Source organism: Corvus kubaryi, unplaced genomic scaffold (assembly GCF_017639235.1).
Source record: "Corvus kubaryi isolate FWS band 111438036 unplaced genomic scaffold, C.kubaryi_AGA036_p1.0 37066, whole genome shotgun sequence".
NCBI classification, from domain to species: domain Eukaryota; kingdom Metazoa; phylum Chordata; class Aves; order Passeriformes; family Corvidae; genus Corvus; species Corvus kubaryi.
In genome coordinates, this window is record NW_024581024.1 from 90296 (window position 1) to 106739 (window position 16444).

A 16444-nucleotide genomic window follows, 5' to 3' on the forward strand; every position below is an offset into this window, starting at 1 on the left:
GAAAAGAGGAGAAAGAGGGGACTGCTCCAGAAAAGAGGAGAAAGAGGGGACTGCTCCAGAAAAAGAGGAGAAAGAGGAGACTGCTCCAGAAAAGAGAAAGAGGAGACTGCTCCAGAAAAGCGGAGAAAGAGGAGACTGCTCCAGAAAAAGAGGAGACTGCTCCAGAAAAGAGGAGAAAGAGGAGACTACTCCAGAAAAAGAGAAGACTGCTCCAGAAAAGAGAAAGAGGAGACTGCTCCAGAAGAGAAAGAGGAGACTGCTCCAGAAAAGAGAAAGAGGAGACTACTCCAGAAAAGAGGAGAAAGAGGAGAGTACTCCAGAAAAGAGGAGACTGCTCCAGAAAAGAGGAGAAAGAGGAGACTACTCCAGAAAAGAGGAGGAACTGGGTGATAGAAGGAAGCCACGCTTCCATGGGAGCACTCCAGGACGAGGCTGAAGCAGCCAGAGAGAAAGGGACAAAGTTCCCTGATGAATCATTCCCGTGAGGATTCATCCATCTCTGTGGAGGAGCAGAGAGGCACGTGGCAGGGATCCACCACGACTCAAAGATTTGGGACTCGAAAAAAGCCGGGAATTCGGCTGCTCCGTGCTTCACTCTGCCCTTTGGGAAGGTCTGAAACTGGGGGAAATCACACCAGGATCTCCAGCACAAGACAGAGGATTTCACCTGGCACTGATTTCTCTGCTCAGGAATGATGGGAAACTGGGAATGGGATTTCCAGGAGCAGGGAACACCCAAGCAGGTCCCACCGAGGCTCAGGAATCCTCAGCCCCTCCCAGCACTCCAGGACTCACTTGCTGGCGAAGAAGGCGACCCAGGGGAAGCGAAGGTCGTGGGTGTCCACGAAGACGTTCTGCACGAAGAGGTTTGGGGTGCAGCTGTGCTGTAAAGGCAACAGAAAAGAGCCTGAGCTGCTGCTGGGCAGGGAGCTGAGCTGCCAGCACTGAAGGCAGCCTTTATAAACAAGCAGCATTCCTGCTCTGCCCGCCGCATCCAGCGGAATCCTGCTGGAACAGGCTGCACGCCCGGGGTGAGTCACAAGATCCACACTCAAAGGTAACAGGCTCTGGAAGGGCTCTGGAAGGGCTGACGGGGCCATTCCCGCTCCCACCAGGCCGCAGCAGCTGCCGTTCCGCTCGGGAAGCTTCATCATCCTCCTAAACCTGCTCTTTTCCCAATTCTCCTGTTTTTAGCTGCTCTCGGGGAGGAGGACCAGCCCCACCGAGCCGACAGCTCAGCCCCTGTGCCCGACTCACGTTGAGGTAGCGGCCCAGGTTGCCCTCGAGCTTGGCATCGATGATGTAACAGTTCTCCTCGCCGTCGTAGAACTGCCGCGTGCTGCGGCGCACGGGCCCCGCGCTCTCGCCCTTGTCGGCCGCTGCCAGCGGCGTGGATTTGATGGCGATGCCGTGGGTGGACTTGAGGGCGAAGCCTCGGGTGGATTTCACAGCCACCTGTCTCTTCATGGGACCTGCCAGGAGATGGGACCTTCCAGAAGCTGGGGCCGGTGCTGGCCCCGACCCCGCTCGTCCCCGCTGCGGCTCCACTCGGAGGGTAACAAACGCCTCGGATCCAAAATAGCGCTCCAGGATGGCTCCTGGAATCCACCCAGCCCACCCTGGAGACCCACTGGAAGCCTCGCTGTTGCTTTTTCGTACAATACCCAAAAATATCTGGTTTTGAGGAGCAGATTTTGCAGTTTTGTCTCGCCAAACACACGGGGAACGTTCCAACCTCAGCGGTCGGACGCAGCAGGAGCAGCTGCTATGTGGCCTCATCAGCCCTTCCCGGTGCTTTCCAGCCAAAACTCCTCACCCTCAGCCATCGTCTCCCCCCTCACCTGACCCAGATGATGGATTTTTCTTGTCCTCCCCTTCCTCCTCCTCAGATCCCGAGGAAATGGTCTGGATGTCGTCGCTGTCGTTGGCCCTGCCCGGGGCCTGCCCGTTCTCGCCGTCGCTGTCGGTGCTGCTGGACAGTGTCAGCACGTCCTGGGGACAGGAACAGCTCCTGGTGTGTGCATCCCAGCCTCCCTTTTCCCCAGCAATGTGGTGCTCTCCTCCAGCACACCCCTCTCTGCTCCAGGAAACCCTTGGGAAGGGGATCCCCCCCTCTCCCTGCTCTGGACATGGCACCCCACAGGCCCACGTTTGGAACACCCGTGGGGTTTTGGGGGCTGCTGCGTTCTGCTTGAGATGATGCTGGAGCATTAGGTGCTCAGAAGGAAGGGACAAGACCCAAAAAACAAAGATTGTTCCCCAGCATGGCTCTGCCAAACAGCAGCTCCCAGCCGTGCACATCAAGGTGCCAAATCCCACCCAAATTCCACACTCCCCTCTTTTTTTTCCCCCGTTCAGATCCACAAAAGACCCCCCCCGTCCCCAAAACCCAAAGGAAATCATTGCCCTCCAAGAAATCAACAACTACAACCACAAACCCTGCGCTCAACTGGGAACCAAAAGGCAGAAAAACAACCCCAAATGAGGTTTGAGGGTCCCGTTTACCTCCGAGGGGGGCGGCGGGGCCAGGGATCGCCGGCGGTTCTGCAGCATCACCATCCCACTCACCGGCCTCCGGATCCCCTCCAGCTTGGGGGGACAGGGGTTGTAGCCGTACCTCCTTTCCAGGCTGCTCAGCCTGTGGAGTCAGGACAAGAGCGAGTCACGCTTGGATTTCCAGGGAAATTATCCACGGGCAGCAAAATACGATTTTAGGAATCTTACCTGGAAATTTTGGTCGATTCTTCAGGTTCCTGCAAAGGGAAGAAGCACAGAAGGTTGGAATCTCTCCCTTCTCAAGCACTCTCCAGCCTTTCCATGGAGTTGCTCCCGAAAATGCCAGCCCAGGAGGGAGACACTGCCTGTCCCCACGCTCAGTGTGACACCCAGTGATGCCCAGCATGGAGATGCCCCACCCTGGGCGACTCCAAGTGCCCTCCTCCTCAGAGCAGGGGGTGGACAGGGACCCACCTCCATGTCCCTGCTGTCCCCAAGCCATGTCCCTCAGGCCCCTGGACAGGAGCACGTTCAGCTCTGCTCACATCGAGCGACTTCTGTAGCCTCTTGTGCCACCAATTCCCTCCCTGGGAGGGGAAAAAGCACCTCCCTTGTCCCACCAGAGATTCAAGGAAGCTGAGCCCCACAATCCCCCTGGATGTGCTGTACAGGGAGAAAAGCCACCGCAGCAGGAGCACCTCTCTGCCTTTGCCTCTCCCATTCCCACATCTCTCCCTCACCTCCTTCTTGGCTGCCTTTGCCTCTCCGTTCAGATCTCCCTGCGTGGCAGCGCAGCCCTTCTCCCTCTCCGCAGCCACCTCCATTTTCACAGCTTTGACTTCTCCCCCTTCGCCCACCCTGAAGGACGAAGCGCCGTCGTTGTCCTGGAAGCTCTCGGCCATGCTGTTGGAGCTCAGCCACGAGGCCACTTTGTTCTTGGAGGTCTCCTCGGACACGGGCAGCTTGCAGGGCGGGGCCGCGGCGGGCTCGTCGTGGCCGAGGGGCCGCGTGAGCCCCGAGTCCTTGGAGGCCGTCTCCGAGAGGCCGTGGTCGCGCTGGCCGCGCGTCTGCCGGCGCGTGGCGTAGCTGCGCAGCACCGAGCTCGTGCTGAAGCTCTCGTCCTTGCAGAAGTTGTCGTCGGAGCTGTCCTCGTTGGATTCCTCCAGCTCGTCCGTGCCCGTGTTCTCGTCGTCGTCGTCGTCCTTGAGGTCCACGCCACTGCTGTCCGAGGAGCACTTGGCGTCGCTCTCGTAGCCCTCCTTGAAGTTCTCCACGCTCTCGATGTGGTCCAGGTTGGCGAAGTACTCGTCGCCCATCTCCAGCCCCTCTTTGTCAGCGAAGTCATCCGTGAGGATTTTCCCTGGGAGAAAAGGTGGGGGTGGGGGGAAGAAAACCAAGTGTGAGTTTTCTGGGAGGACATTCAATTTTATCCTTGCCAAAGCTCACTGAGGAGAAAACAGGGATGACACCACTTCGTTCCAAAGCTGGGCTCAGAAAGGACAATGTAACCCTGTTTCTTGATGTAACAAAACCCTGAGGCTCGTGGTTGAGCTAAACCCAAGGTTTTCAGCCAGGAAATCTCTACAGAGCAGCTCAAGCAGAGGCTTGGAAGGGCTGGAGCTGACAAGAGGAGCAGCTCTGGCTGTGCCCGTGGGCGGCTCCATTGCAGAGCCAACGCAACCCCGGCGATGCAACTTCTGCATCCCGTGGGCAGTGCCAGGCCCGGCCCGGTTTGCTGGGCACAGGGGTTGGGTCACCTCAGGGATAGCCCGGGGGGCCCAGCGTGTCCTGTGACACCGGCAGTGCCACCACGAGGATCTCGTGCCAGCGTTGGGCGAGTTCAGCAGCTCAGCTGTCACCCCCCAGGCCCCACAAGGGGCACGGCAGGAGCTTCCCAGCCCTTCTGCTGGGCTGTGGAATCATGGAGTCACTGAGGCTGGAGGAGCTCTGGAGTCCGAGGCCACCACCGAGTCACGTCCCCAGGTGCCACATCCACACGTTTTTGAGCAGTTTTGGGGACAGTGACTCCACCACCTCCCTGGGCAGCCTGTGCCAGTGCCTGACCACCCTTCCCAGGAAGAAATTTTCCTGAACGTCCAACTTAAACCTCCCTAGGGAGCTGTGGAGAGCCAGAAGGTCCCCTCCGAGCCTCCTTTTCTCCATGATGAGCACCTCCAGCTCCCTCAGGAGATTTCCAGACTCTTCTCCTTGTCCTGCAACCCCTCCCTCAGCTCCATTCCCATCTCTGGCCACCCCTCTTTCCACGGAAGAGGTTTCCACGAGCGAGGTGAGCTCCCACCTGCGTAGATGCAGACAAAGGAGCCCTTGGCGATGTCATCGAGGCAGCGAATGCCCCAACCTTTGTTCTGGGTCTTGAAGAGCTGCAGGCGCACCTGGAGGCCGTGCTGCACCAGGCGGTTGGTGCACATGTTCACGTTGCACTTGCACCTCTTGTTGCACTCGTAAACGCTGCAAGAGAGGACAAGGGTGACAACTTCCAGGACAAAGAAACATCCCCCAAGTCGGTGGCTGTTGGCAGTGCTGGGGTTTTGCACAGAGATCCCAGAGGACCAGGCTTGGAGCAGCTGTGTCTCATGGAAGGGACCTGTGCTCGTGTTCAGATGATCCTTAAGGCCCCTTCCAAACCCAAACCATTCCATGATTGGCAGAAGAACCAAGACCAGAGGCAGGTGGTGACACCTGCACTGGGATAGCGGGGATCAATTCCTTCTCTGATGGATGTGGGGCTGGTTGAGGGCTCTGCTCACCCTGTTGGGAGACATTCCTCCAGCCGCTTGTGCTGGTAGCCCGAGTTGGGGTTGATTTGCCCTCCGGGGGTGCAGCCGCTGGCCTGGATGGTCAGCTGGTGACAGGCACACCTGGATCTGCAGAGAGACACAGGAAAACGCACGAGTTACACTTCTCACATCGGTCTGGAGACAGGAAAAGAAATCGAATCTTTAGGCAGAGATGGGCACAAAGGGTTTGACTCGGAATCAAACCACGAGAAGTTGTGGATTTCTCATCCCTGCAAGTGTCCAAGGCCAGGCTGGATGGGGCTTGGAGCAACCTGGGATAGTAAAAGGTGTCCCTGCCCATGGCTGATTTTTAACGTCCCTTCCAACCCAAACCACTCCACAATTCCACGAAACCTGCATGGGTTTAAATCCCAAAGCAGATCCACCTTGAGGCATTCCCTGGGCCACCTCACAGAATCCCAGCGTCGTCCCCTCACCCAGGAGCAACCACCTACTTGTCTCTGCAGCCATCCTTGCAGTCACAGCCCACGAGGAACTCCCAGCTGGTATTGATGTACACCCCCTTGCCGGGAATCCTCTCCTTGCTGTAGGCCACTTGCGGCGGCGGGGTGTTGTCGATCTCGTTGACGCACGACAGCGGCACGTCCTCCTTGCCCTTGGTGATGTCGGCGATGTAGTAGTAAGGCTTGTAAGGCTGGAACTTGCGATCCACCAGCACGTAGGGATCCAAGCAGAACATCTCCAGGAACAAGAAGTCGCAGTCCGTCTCGAAGAGGTAGCGCTCGATCTCCTGCATGGAGCGCAGGCAGAGCCCGCAGGGGGTTTTGTAGAGCACGTGGAAGCCCATCTTGCGGTTGACGCGGCGCCGCGCCGTCATGCGGCGGAAGTCGTAGAGCAGCGGGATGAGCAGCGGGTTGCGGCTGCGGTACTGATCGCTGCGGATGGGCCGCACCCGCGACAGGCACGTGTAGCTGCACACGTGGGGCAGGTAGAAGAGCTTCTCCAGAGGGGCCCGGTAGGATGGCTCGTTGGGAACACGGTCCATCATCCCGTGGAAGGGCTGGGAGGGACCGCTGCTGGGGAGACTGTGGGTGTGGCGATGCGATAGCTTTATTGTGTTTTTATAGAAGTTTTCTGTACCTCGATGGTTCATCCCTACCTTCCCCACTCCTATTCCCAGCTGGTTTGCCCCAGACCCAAGCCGCTCCCCCCGGTGTTCCCTACATGGTTGTTCTCCTCCCCTTGTTCTAGCTCTTTCTGTATCAATCACCCAAACCCCTCCTGTTGTTCCCGAAGGTCCAGTGTCCATCATCTGAAACCTCCCAGTTTACCCTTGTATGGTCCCCATCAATCCCCTGAGACCCTACCCCTCTAGATACCTCCCCCTTTGGAAATCCCCTAAACCTTGAAGCCCCATTGGGGCATGTGATCCCTTTCTCTCCTCCCCTTGGGGCTATTGGCCCAAGGAAATGTCTATCCTCGTCCACATCCCTCCCTTAGAGATTTCTATTGGTCCCCAGTTAAGCCATCCCCATTGTACCACCTCCCTTTCTAAGAGTTTCCCTGGAGCTGCTGGAGGCTTGTCTCCTGGGGGTTGCCTCCAATAAACTTGGATTATCCCGTGTGGCAAGCCTCCTTGCTACTTTTTATCCTCTCCCTCATCCTGACTGCTGACAGCCACTGTGCCTGGAGCTTCAGCTCCCCTGGGCAGAGCTGAACTCCTGAGGAGCAGCTTTAAAGCTGAGAGCCTCCAGCTGCCCCCCACTCCTGGGAGGAGTTAAGGAAGGGTAGTGCAGAGGATAGAGGCTGGATATGAGCAAAGGTGAGCCCTGATGGGCAACAAGCAGCTGGCTTAGAGCGGCCACAGAGTGACCAGCAGGAGCTGGGTGGTGGGCAGGCATTGGAAGGGGCTGCCCAGGGAGGTGGTGAAGTCACCATCGCTGTCAGTGCTCAAAGCACCCGCGGATGTGGCACTTGGGGACGTGGCTCGGCGCTGGCCCTGGCAGTGCTGGGAGGACTCCATGAACTCAGAGGCTTTTGCAACCTCAGTGATTCCACCGGTCCATGATCTGAGCTGCTCCATCCCCACCAGGAACCCACCAGCACACACAGACCCCAACACCCCAGACTCAGGAGGAGCCGTGGATGTGTCCCAACCAGAGCTCTGCTCACCGGTGCTGTGGGGCCGGCAGGGCCCTCCCGGCTGCTGGGGCGTCGCTGAGGACGGGGGAGGATGGGGACGAGTGCCCGGAGCCCACGGAGCCAGGACGGAAGGAAGTGCTTTTCTTGGCCACCTGCTTTCTGCCCTGGGCCAGCTGGTTGTCGGAGCATCTGCGGGAGGGAAGAAGGAGCTGATTTGGAACATGGGAAAAGCAACTGGCAGGAATCAAAATAACGCTGCCCCACGGAATTCAGAAACCCAGGAGAATCCCAGCAGTGGCTTTTTTTCCTAAGAAGTGTGAAAATCAGCCCATTTCCGGCTATTTCTGCTACAGCAATGCCAGAACCACTCCGAATTTCAGAACTCGGCTACAAGTGACTTCTGATTTTGAAATAAGAAAAGGGTTAACAAGTTTGGCCCAAGGCTTTCATCCTGGGAAGCTGGACAAACCAGGCCATGAAGAAAGCCCTGGATGAGCAGAAACCAGAGTTTCCAGAGGCTCAACCAGGCCTGAGTGGGAGGAACAAATCCAGAGGATTCTCTTGCAAGGACTAAGGAACAAGATAAGATTGTGCAAGGGAATGTAATAACATCCCTGATGAAAGAGCTAGTAAGGGCTCCAAAAAAACAGGTTCTCAACCCATTTCAATCAACTCCCAAGTTTCCAAACCATTCCAGGAGGTTTTCAACCCATTTACACCAATAAAACAGAAAACCACCCCAAACCAGCCGCTGAAGAGGAAAAACAGTGAAGTTATTGGGGAGAAAGGGAGGAGACAAGGAGAGCAGGAAGGGATGAGGGCTTCTGCCAACAGCTGCCTGAAAGCAAAGTGTTCAAACACATCTCAAAATTAAGAGCAAGAGGAAAAATGGGCTTAAAGCAATCAGAAGCGGTGACGACACCGAGAAGAACTTGAAAGGGTGGTGGGGGAGGGAAGAGACCCAGGCTTTCCTCAGAGGAAACAAAACACCAGAGTGAGGAGACTGTTCTTAGTTTTAATAATGTGAAATCCAAGCGTTTGAACCCCGCAGAATCCCTGGGACCAGCAGGGGACATGGCCACGGCCGGGCCTGCTGCTGCTTCCTGTCCCCGTTCAGGAGCAGTTCGGATTTAAGGGCAGGGAAGCAGCTGCACAAAAACCACGTCCTAAAGCCAAGCCCTCCATGGGGAGAAAATTCCTTGTGACCACTGCAAGGCCTGAATGGGAAAGGATTCGGTGATGATGACAGGGCTGCAGGTTCAGCTTGGTTGTCTTGGTGTCGTGACACAGTGCCCACGGTCCCAGAGCGTCCCAGTCCCAGCCTGGCTCTTCCCAGCACGTGGGGGGCCTGCAGGGGTGGGGGCCCAGCTGTGCATTCCAGGAGCTCCTTCAGCATCCAGGATTTTCTTTGGCGTTATGGAAAAGGTGACGCTGTTGTGGTTTCCACTCCCAAACCCTGGTCAGACCAGCACAGAGGGAGCGTTTCCAGGGGTAAATTGGGTTTATATTGCACTGCTGCTCGGAGAGGAGCCCCTCCCCGAGGAGACTTCCAGCTGAGGCAGGTGGGGTTTGAGCTGCTGCTACACCTGGAAAGCCTGTGGGGAGTAAAGGTTGACCTCCTGCACGGGCTGCTCACACCTGGGACACGTTCTGCCTCCCTTGTGCCCCACCAGCAGGGCACAGTCACAGCAGAAGACGTGCTGGCACGGGGCCAGGCGGCCGTAAACCCGGATGGGAAATCCACAGTGCTGGCAAAAATGAACCGGGAGAGTTTCTCCCTCTGCTAAAAAGTCCCCGAGCACATTGCCAGGTTCCCTGGTGTCCTCCAACATGCTCCCTTCATCACCGAGCTGAGTTCCTCCTTCCTCCAGGCCTCCTTCAGCCTGCGGCTCCGGGAATGTCCCCCTTGGGCCCCTGGCAGCGGCTTGGCCGTGGATTGCTCCATGCCCACCGGGACCGACCACTGATCCCGAATTCCCAGCGAGGTCAGCGAGCAGGTCAGTCCAAGTGGAGGGACACAAGGCAGCCGGGGGCCAGTGCCTGGATCGTGACACGAGGGAGCAATTCAGATTTTGGGAAGAGAAGGAGCAAAGGTCTAATTTGGAAAGGCAAATGCGAAGCTTTAGCCCTGAGGAGGAATATTTGGCTGGGGGAGTGTTGGCTCTCAGCTCCCGCCCCCAGTTATTCATCCAGCAGCTTTAGGTAAAAGATTTCCCCCAAAATCATGACTAAAGCCATGAAGGAAACGTGCACCTGAGGATTCCTCTGCACAGAAAAGGTGGTGCCTGAGAGAGCTGAGCGCTGGAGAGAAGCAAAGAGGTGGAAGGTGCTGGAGGTGACTCGGGTACTTACTCCATCTCTGCAGGCTGAGGAGAGGCAGGGCGGGCAGCTGGAGGCTGCTCTGGAGTCTTGTACTGGGGACCAGCTCCTGCTAAATCCTGGGTGTACTGGACCACAGGGCCCTTGCTCCTCACAGCACCTGGTGGGGAAGGTGAAAAACCAAAGAGTCAATGGGAAAAATCCCTGATGTTTATCTAAAGTTGGCTGTACGGGCTCCACAACACTGACGTGTGCCTGGAAGGAAGCGAAACGGAGGGATTTGGGATTAACGGTGGGGCATCACCGAGCTCGGAGCACGGCAACTCCTCCAAAAGTTCTGACAGCTTCACCCAAGTGCAGTTTGGTTTTGTGGCATTATTCCAGGAGAAAAATCCCACTGGAAATCTAAATGTCCTATGCCAGAGGAAAAAAAAAAAACCTGGAAATCTAAATGTCCTGTGCCATGGAAAAAACCCATTGGAAATCTGAAATCTCCTGTGAGAAGGGAAAAAATAAAAAACCAAACAAACCAAAACCTGGAAATCTGAAATCTCCAGGAATTCTGCTAAAAAACCCACCAAACCCAAACCACCCTCGACTTAAATCCCAGGATCTACACGAAACCAAAAGATGCCACCAACCAACATTGGGACGAGTCCTGGTTTGCCCACTTTGCTTCTTTTCCTGGGTAGAAGCTGTGGAAGTTTTCATGCTGAACATGGGCTCAAGGCGTGTGGAACCTCGGTAAATCCACTCACAACGTTTATCCTCCTGAGGGAACGAGAAGGGAACGCTCACAGTTCCCGTGGGTAGAGCTTCCTGAGGTGAGACACAGAGAGAGCACACAAGGAGAAAACAGTGAGTATTGACAAGCAGCAGAACCACTCGGTTATTTATGTTGGAATTTCTTAATTGGGTATTAGGGAGCATTTCTTCGTGGGAAGGGTGTTCACACCCTGGCAGGCTGACCAGGGCAGTGGTGGAGTCACCAATCCTTGGAATTGTCCAAAATCCCTGTGGATGTGGCACTTGGGCACATGGTTCAGGGCCTTAGGATGCGAGATCTCAGAGCTTCTTCCCACCTCAAGGTTTCCATGATTAGCAAGGAGCTGATCAAATCCCCAGCCTCAAATTTAATCCTAACGAGAGAAGGGGAATTCCTACCAGGAAAAGGATTTTGACCAGACTTCCATCCACTTCTTCCACTCTGGATTTCCACCAGGTGCCTTCCCACTCAGTTTTAATCAGCTGCCCATTCTTCAGCAGCACCATGGGCCGGTTGGGGTAGGCAGTGATGTATTCCTCGATGAAATCCCGGCAGGAAACATCCTCAATGTCTTCCCAGGCTTTTTTCACTGTTTGGAACGGGACACGTGGGAGAAAGGGAAGAGGACAAAAAACAGAGAAAACATTTAATTCTTTTTGGTTTGGTTTTTTTTTTTTTTAGGATATCCCAGGTGGATTTTTACATAAAGTCAATCAAGGGGTTGTATCCCCAGGGCCGGAATGTTGGTGGTGGGACATCCTGAACCCACCCTGGCAATAAACCAGGATTTCAGATATCTTCAGGCTCAGCACCAAAAGGGACACACCCGTTTTTGCACCCAGGCTCTTCCAAAGACCCAAAACCTCTGCAGGCCAGCAGGGACAGGGATCACTCACGTGGCCGGCAGACCGGGTACAGCTCCCACTCCTTCACGTACGACGCGTAGCCGTCGTCAAAGAAGATCAGGAACCTGGAAAAACCCAACGGGAATTAGGGAGTCGAAGAGAACACAGCTTCGCATCAAGGAATGGAAGTGGAGAACCTCTCCTGCTGCTCCTGGAGACATCCCAGTCCTGGATGAAGAGCCCCAGACTCTCCCTGTGTCTCCCCATGGATGCTCAAATGCTTCTCAGTAGTACAATTCCCACCCAGGCCCTTTTCCTCTGCTCTGAATCCCCTCTGTGCCTCAGGAAAGGGAGATAAAGGAAGGGAAAATGCTGGATTGCTCCTGGTTTCTGCAGGGAAGATGGATAAGGCACCCACTCAGTGCCTCTGAGTGACGACTCCAGGCCCTGGAGCTGTACAAAAGCTGCAGGATGAAGGATCAGCATCACAACCAAGAGAAAATTTGCGATTTGAGCATCAAATTTTCAGTTATTTCATCATTTTCAGTTATTAAACACAGATCAGATAAAATCCAGCACAATTTACAGCAGATCCAGGGAGATTCAATCCTTTATCAATCTCTTCAGGAAGACCACAAGCCTTTATCTTAATACACCAGAGCAGCCCTGCCCCTTCCTTATTCCCAAAAAAAGCTGCTCCAAACCTGCTCTTTCTCCTCCTCAACTGCTTTGGCAACACCGCTGCCACTCTACCCTCCCAGGGCTCCTATTTCCTCCCACTGTTTCATGCCTCAAGGAGCCCAGACTCCACATTTGGCTGATAATTTGAATCAATTAGCAGATCTAATTCCTGACTCATGGCCACGAGCAAGAATGGAAGCTCCACACCCTGAGTTTCAGAGATAAGAAAGATGAAGAAAGTCAGAATCGCCTTCCTGGGGAGGGCACAATTCAGCACCTCAAGGGTATTCAAAGAAACCTTTTGGTTTTTTGGCCTGAAAAAAGTAAAAAAACCCAAAAAAAACCAGAGAAGGGGGCAGGTGACCATGGGAAATAAGGAATACCTGTCTTTATTCTTGACGTTGGGGGTCTCAGCCACGATGCCAGCATAGAGCCACACCTGATTGCCATCCTTGTACCTGGCCACCACCCTCCTGCCCACGTGGTGCCTCTCGGCAGAGGGGTGGTAATCGTAGGCAATGTGGTTGCCCGAGAGCAAACTCTTTCCTTTATTATCAAACTTCACCTTGTATTTCTTGCCAGCACCTGGAAAGACATTTTAAGGCAAAGGGGAGATAAATAAAGGGGAAAACAAACAAAAGCCACGTGGATTTCACAGCAGAATCCCAACGCTCTGGGTCGCTCTGAGACGGTTTATTCAGAATTAACTCAGAAGTCATTTAAAAGCCTTGCAGGAATTAATTTGGAGAGTGAAGCAGTGGAGGTGTGTTGCTCCCACAATCCCTTCCAGGTGATAGCAGGTGCTCTGACACCCTTTAATCCAGGTTTCCCACCCAAAATCCCAGGAAAGCCCCGTGCCTGGCACATACCGACCGTCTGGATGGCAATCAACGTCCCCTTGTGCCACGTTTTGGTTCTTTTTTTCCCCAAAATCCTCATGCCCACTTTGAGGTCCCCATCAGTGTTGAGGTCATTCTCAGGGGCTGCAGGGACAATGACGGGCTGGGCAGCGCCAGGAGATTCCTGAGGGGGTTGTGCATCTGCCAAGGAACAACAGCAGAAAGTCAGTTCCAAATCACCCAAAGCCCCCCTTTGCACATGTTCTGGAAGGAGAATTCCTGCTTTCCTTCCCCTCAGGCAGCCCAGGTGCCTCCCTTGTTCTGGATGGAGACAGCTCCATGAAAAGCATGAATGTGGAATCAATATGCTCCAAATGGAAACGGTAATTCGGAATCAAGGAATATCAATGGAGCTTTCCAGCAGGGAAAGGGGATCGTTGTTTTCCTATTTTGGGAGCTCCCACACCTTTCTGTGCTTCCTGCAAGCTCGTTTTCTTGCTGACAGCATCCATGAATTTCGCAACGTCCCGGGCAGATTTCCTCATGGCAACCATGGCTTCCCGCAGCTGCAGGAAAGAGAAGGGAAACACGGAAAAACTTAGGGGTTTTTAGCACCAAACACAACGTTGTCTCCCAGGAAAACCCCACGTGAGGAATCATCTCTAGCCAGGGCCTCCTCACTCACCAGACTCTGATCTCTGGAGATTCTGGGACTGCTGCTGCCTGTGAGCGAAGAGAAAACAGCGGTTTAGGTGGGAAAAAACCCATCCTAATTAAACCACAGAAAGAAAAGGGAACAGGAAAAAGCACCCACCCCAAATCCCCGCCAGGAAACCCACCCCAACAAAGCTTTCCCCTCAGCCATCCTTCCTAACGCGGCATCACTCGATGGGGACAACAGCGAGGCAGGTGGGACAAAGGTGAAACCCCAGTTTGGGACTCCAGGAATCCTGGGATGCCAACAGCATCTGGCAGGTGCTCCCCTCATCCCAATCCCTCCCCTGGCACAGCTGGGGACACTGAACTGCGCTTCCAGCCCGAGTCCACGCTCATGACGTCGTCGTCCTCCTCGTCCGGGATCTCGATGACCTCGGCGGCCGCCGGCGCCTCGTCCTCGGAGCTGCTCTCCCGGTACTGGAGGCCGATCATGGAATACAATTCCTTGGCCAGCGTCTCGCACTTGTTGATGGCCCTGCAGGAGGGAAGACAGCTGTGCCTCCTGAATCCTGCAGCGATAGCCAGGAGCCACGCCTGGCCACAGGCAGCTGAGGGGAAGTGGCCACAGGAAGGGCTTCAAGCCTCGGGTGGTAGGGGTGTAGTTGTCAGTGTCCCTCATGAACCACGCACACCGTGGCTCTGCCCTGAAGGGAATGGGAAGACCCTCCCTGCCCCCAAATCCCCCTCCTCGGAATTCCCGGCTCGCCCCAGGCTCACGCACCTCATGGCATTGTCAATGAGCTGGTCGACGTGGGCCACCTCCTCCTCCTTGTGCCTCATGCACTGCTCCAGCTCCTCCAGCTGTTGCTTCCTCTGCCTCACCCACTCGGAATTCTCCACTTCTTTGTCGATGATCTCCTGCAGCTCCTCCATGGAGATTCCCAGCTCCTCCATCACCTCCTGCTGCAGCTCCTTGATGTCCTGGGAATCCATCTCCTCCATCACCTCAGGGTACTACAGGTGAGGGGAGGCACGGGAGGAAGACGAGGTGAGGAAGGGAAGGCTGCTCTGGGAAGGGAGGGAGGTCATGGGAGCTCCCCCACCCTTTCCCACCTTCCCCTCCTCCTCCCCTGCCCCCATATCCCCCCACAGCCCCTCCATCCCCTCACACACCTTCTCCCCCCCCCCCCCCCCCCCTGTCCCCCCTCCACGACCCCCCCCCCCCCCCCCACCCCAGGTCCCCTCAGCGCCTACCAACTCCCCTCAACACCCCACACCGAGTCTCCCTCATGCTCCCACAGCCCGGTCCGTGCCACCCACCCGCTCACAGACCTTCACAAGCCGCCGTTCCCCTCAGTGCCCGTCCCCTCACCCCTCACTCACCGCCGCCGGTCCCGGGGAACCGGAGCCAGAACCGGGCGGGCCCTCCCGGACGCCGCGTGACGTCACTTCCCGCGCGCGCGCCGCCCGCGCTGCTGCCCCCTGGCGGCGGGGATGGCCCCGGGGGGGGGGGGGGGTGTGTGAGGGGTAGAAATCCCCCGAAATTCCCGAATAAATTCCTCTGGAATCGGGGAATCCACCGCTGTCCCCCGAGAGCTTCCCGGCCCCGGAAGGTGCGCGTAGGGATGCGCGTAACGGGAAAGCCGCAGTTGGTTCCCGAGGCGGCCCCGGAACCCCTCGGGAACTGTTTGGGGTCGTTGGAGCCGTTCCTGAGCCCTCACGTTCAACCCCCAGAAAGTTCCTTTTACCGACACCTCGGAGGGGTCTGTAACACGGCGAGGGACGATGAGGGGAAATGGGGGTCCTGGAGGAAGGGGGGGAGACCCAAAAAAGGATGGAGGGGAGGGATGTGCTGAGGGTCCTGGCAGCTCTGAGGTAACGGGGCCTGGGTGGTGGCTGGGGGTGCTGGGGGTTTGTTGGAGCACCCTGAGGAGTTTTGGGGGGTCCCAGAGGGTTTGGGGGGGGGGGGGGGTCAGTTGATGGGCTCCTCGTCCCAGGTGGAGGTGGGGATGGCGCTGTAGGGATCCACCACGAGCCGGGCGCAGCGCACGGTCATGGCGAGGAGGAAGAGCCCCAGCAGCACCACGAAGGCCGTGGCCACGGCTTTGTCCACGTCCGTGGAGGGCAGCACCGTGGGGGACTCCATGCAGGGCACCCTCTGGCGTCTCTTTCCCACTCCAGAGACCCCTCAGGTGGGTGTCTCTATGCTCCAGGAACCCTCAGGTGTCTCTTTCCCAGCTCCAGGGACCCTCAGTTGTTTCTTTCCCACTCCAGAGACCCCTCAGGTGTCTCTTGGCTCCAGGGACCCTCAGTTGTTTCTTTCCCAGCTCGAGGGACCCCTCAGGTGTCTCTTGGCTCCAGACCCCTCAGGCGTCTCTTTCCCAGCTCCAGGGACCCCTCAGGCGTCTCTTTCCCAGCTCCAGGACCCCTCAGGCGTCTCTTTCCCACTCCAGGGACCCCTCAGGTGTCTCTTGCCCAGCTCCAGGGACCCCTCAGTTGTTTCTTTCCCAGCTCCAGGAACCCTCAGGTGTCTCTTGGCTCCAGGGACCCTCAGATGTCTCTTTCCCACTCCAGGAACCCCTCAGGTGTCTCTTGGCTCCAGAGACCCCTCAGGTGGGTGTCTCTTGACTCCAGGAGCCCTCAGGTGTCTCTTGGCTCCAGGAGGCCTCAGGTGTCTCTTTCCCAGCTCCAGGGACCCCTCAGGTGTCTCTTTCCCAGCTCCAGGGACCCCTCAGGTGTCTCTTTCCCAGCTCCAGGAACCCTCAGGCGTCTCTTTCCCAGCTCCAGGGACCCCTCAGGTGTCTCTTTCCCAGCTCCAGGGACCCCTCAGGTGTCTCTTTCCCACTCCAGGACCCCTCAGGTGTCTCTTTCCCACTCCAGGACCCCTCAGGCATCTCTTTCCCAGCTCGAGGAACCCCTCAGGCGTCTCTTTCCCAGCTC

At 56.4% G+C, this 16444-nt stretch overlaps 2 protein-coding genes across 7 annotated transcripts in view; both read right to left on the reverse strand.

Annotated features, from left to right (window-relative positions):
- Nucleotides 1-14984, reverse strand: part of SETDB1 (SET domain bifurcated histone lysine methyltransferase 1) — a 15718-nt gene extending 734 nt beyond the window's left edge. The window contains exons 1-21 of one of the 6 annotated variants that reach the window (XM_042020961.1): nucleotides 14888-14984; nucleotides 14286-14518; nucleotides 13873-14039; nucleotides 13533-13570; nucleotides 13314-13413; nucleotides 12878-13048; nucleotides 12392-12593; nucleotides 11379-11452; nucleotides 10881-11071; nucleotides 10358-10535; nucleotides 9750-9876; nucleotides 7428-7586; nucleotides 5750-6340; nucleotides 5265-5381; nucleotides 4796-4965; nucleotides 3237-3856; nucleotides 2725-2753; nucleotides 2506-2638; nucleotides 1842-1992; nucleotides 1258-1472; nucleotides 796-884 (exon numbers count right to left, since the gene is read on the reverse strand). In XM_042020961.1, the coding sequence (XP_041876895.1) occupies nucleotides 796-884; nucleotides 1258-1472; nucleotides 1842-1992; nucleotides 2506-2638; nucleotides 2725-2753; nucleotides 3237-3856; nucleotides 4796-4965; nucleotides 5265-5381; nucleotides 5750-6340; nucleotides 7428-7586; nucleotides 9750-9876; nucleotides 10358-10535; nucleotides 10881-11071; nucleotides 11379-11452; nucleotides 12392-12593; nucleotides 12878-13048; nucleotides 13314-13413; nucleotides 13533-13570; nucleotides 13873-14039; nucleotides 14286-14506 (3743 nt within the window). In that variant the 5' untranslated portion in view covers nucleotides 14507-14518; nucleotides 14888-14984. Of the gene's footprint in view, nucleotides 1-795; nucleotides 885-1257; nucleotides 1473-1841; nucleotides 1993-2505; nucleotides 2639-2724; nucleotides 2754-3236; nucleotides 3857-4795; nucleotides 4966-5264; nucleotides 5382-5749; nucleotides 6341-7427; nucleotides 7587-8392; nucleotides 9438-9749; nucleotides 9877-10357; nucleotides 10536-10880; nucleotides 11072-11378; nucleotides 11453-12391; nucleotides 12594-12877; nucleotides 13049-13313; nucleotides 13414-13532; nucleotides 13571-13686; nucleotides 13850-13872; nucleotides 14040-14285; nucleotides 14519-14824 lie in introns of those variants that run through there. The other 5 variants (XM_042020962.1, XM_042020965.1, XM_042020964.1 and 2 more) reach the window with 5 other exon arrangements.
- Nucleotides 14985-15018: 34 nt separating this feature from the next.
- CTXND2 (cortexin domain containing 2) lies at nucleotides 15019-15792 on the reverse strand. The gene has a single exon (XM_042020970.1). It carries the CDS (start codon nucleotides 15648-15650, stop codon nucleotides 15477-15479), a length of 174 nt encoding a protein of 57 aa, XP_041876904.1. The 5' UTR covers nucleotides 15651-15792; the 3' UTR covers nucleotides 15019-15476.
- Between the last annotated feature and the right edge of the window lie 652 nt (nucleotides 15793-16444).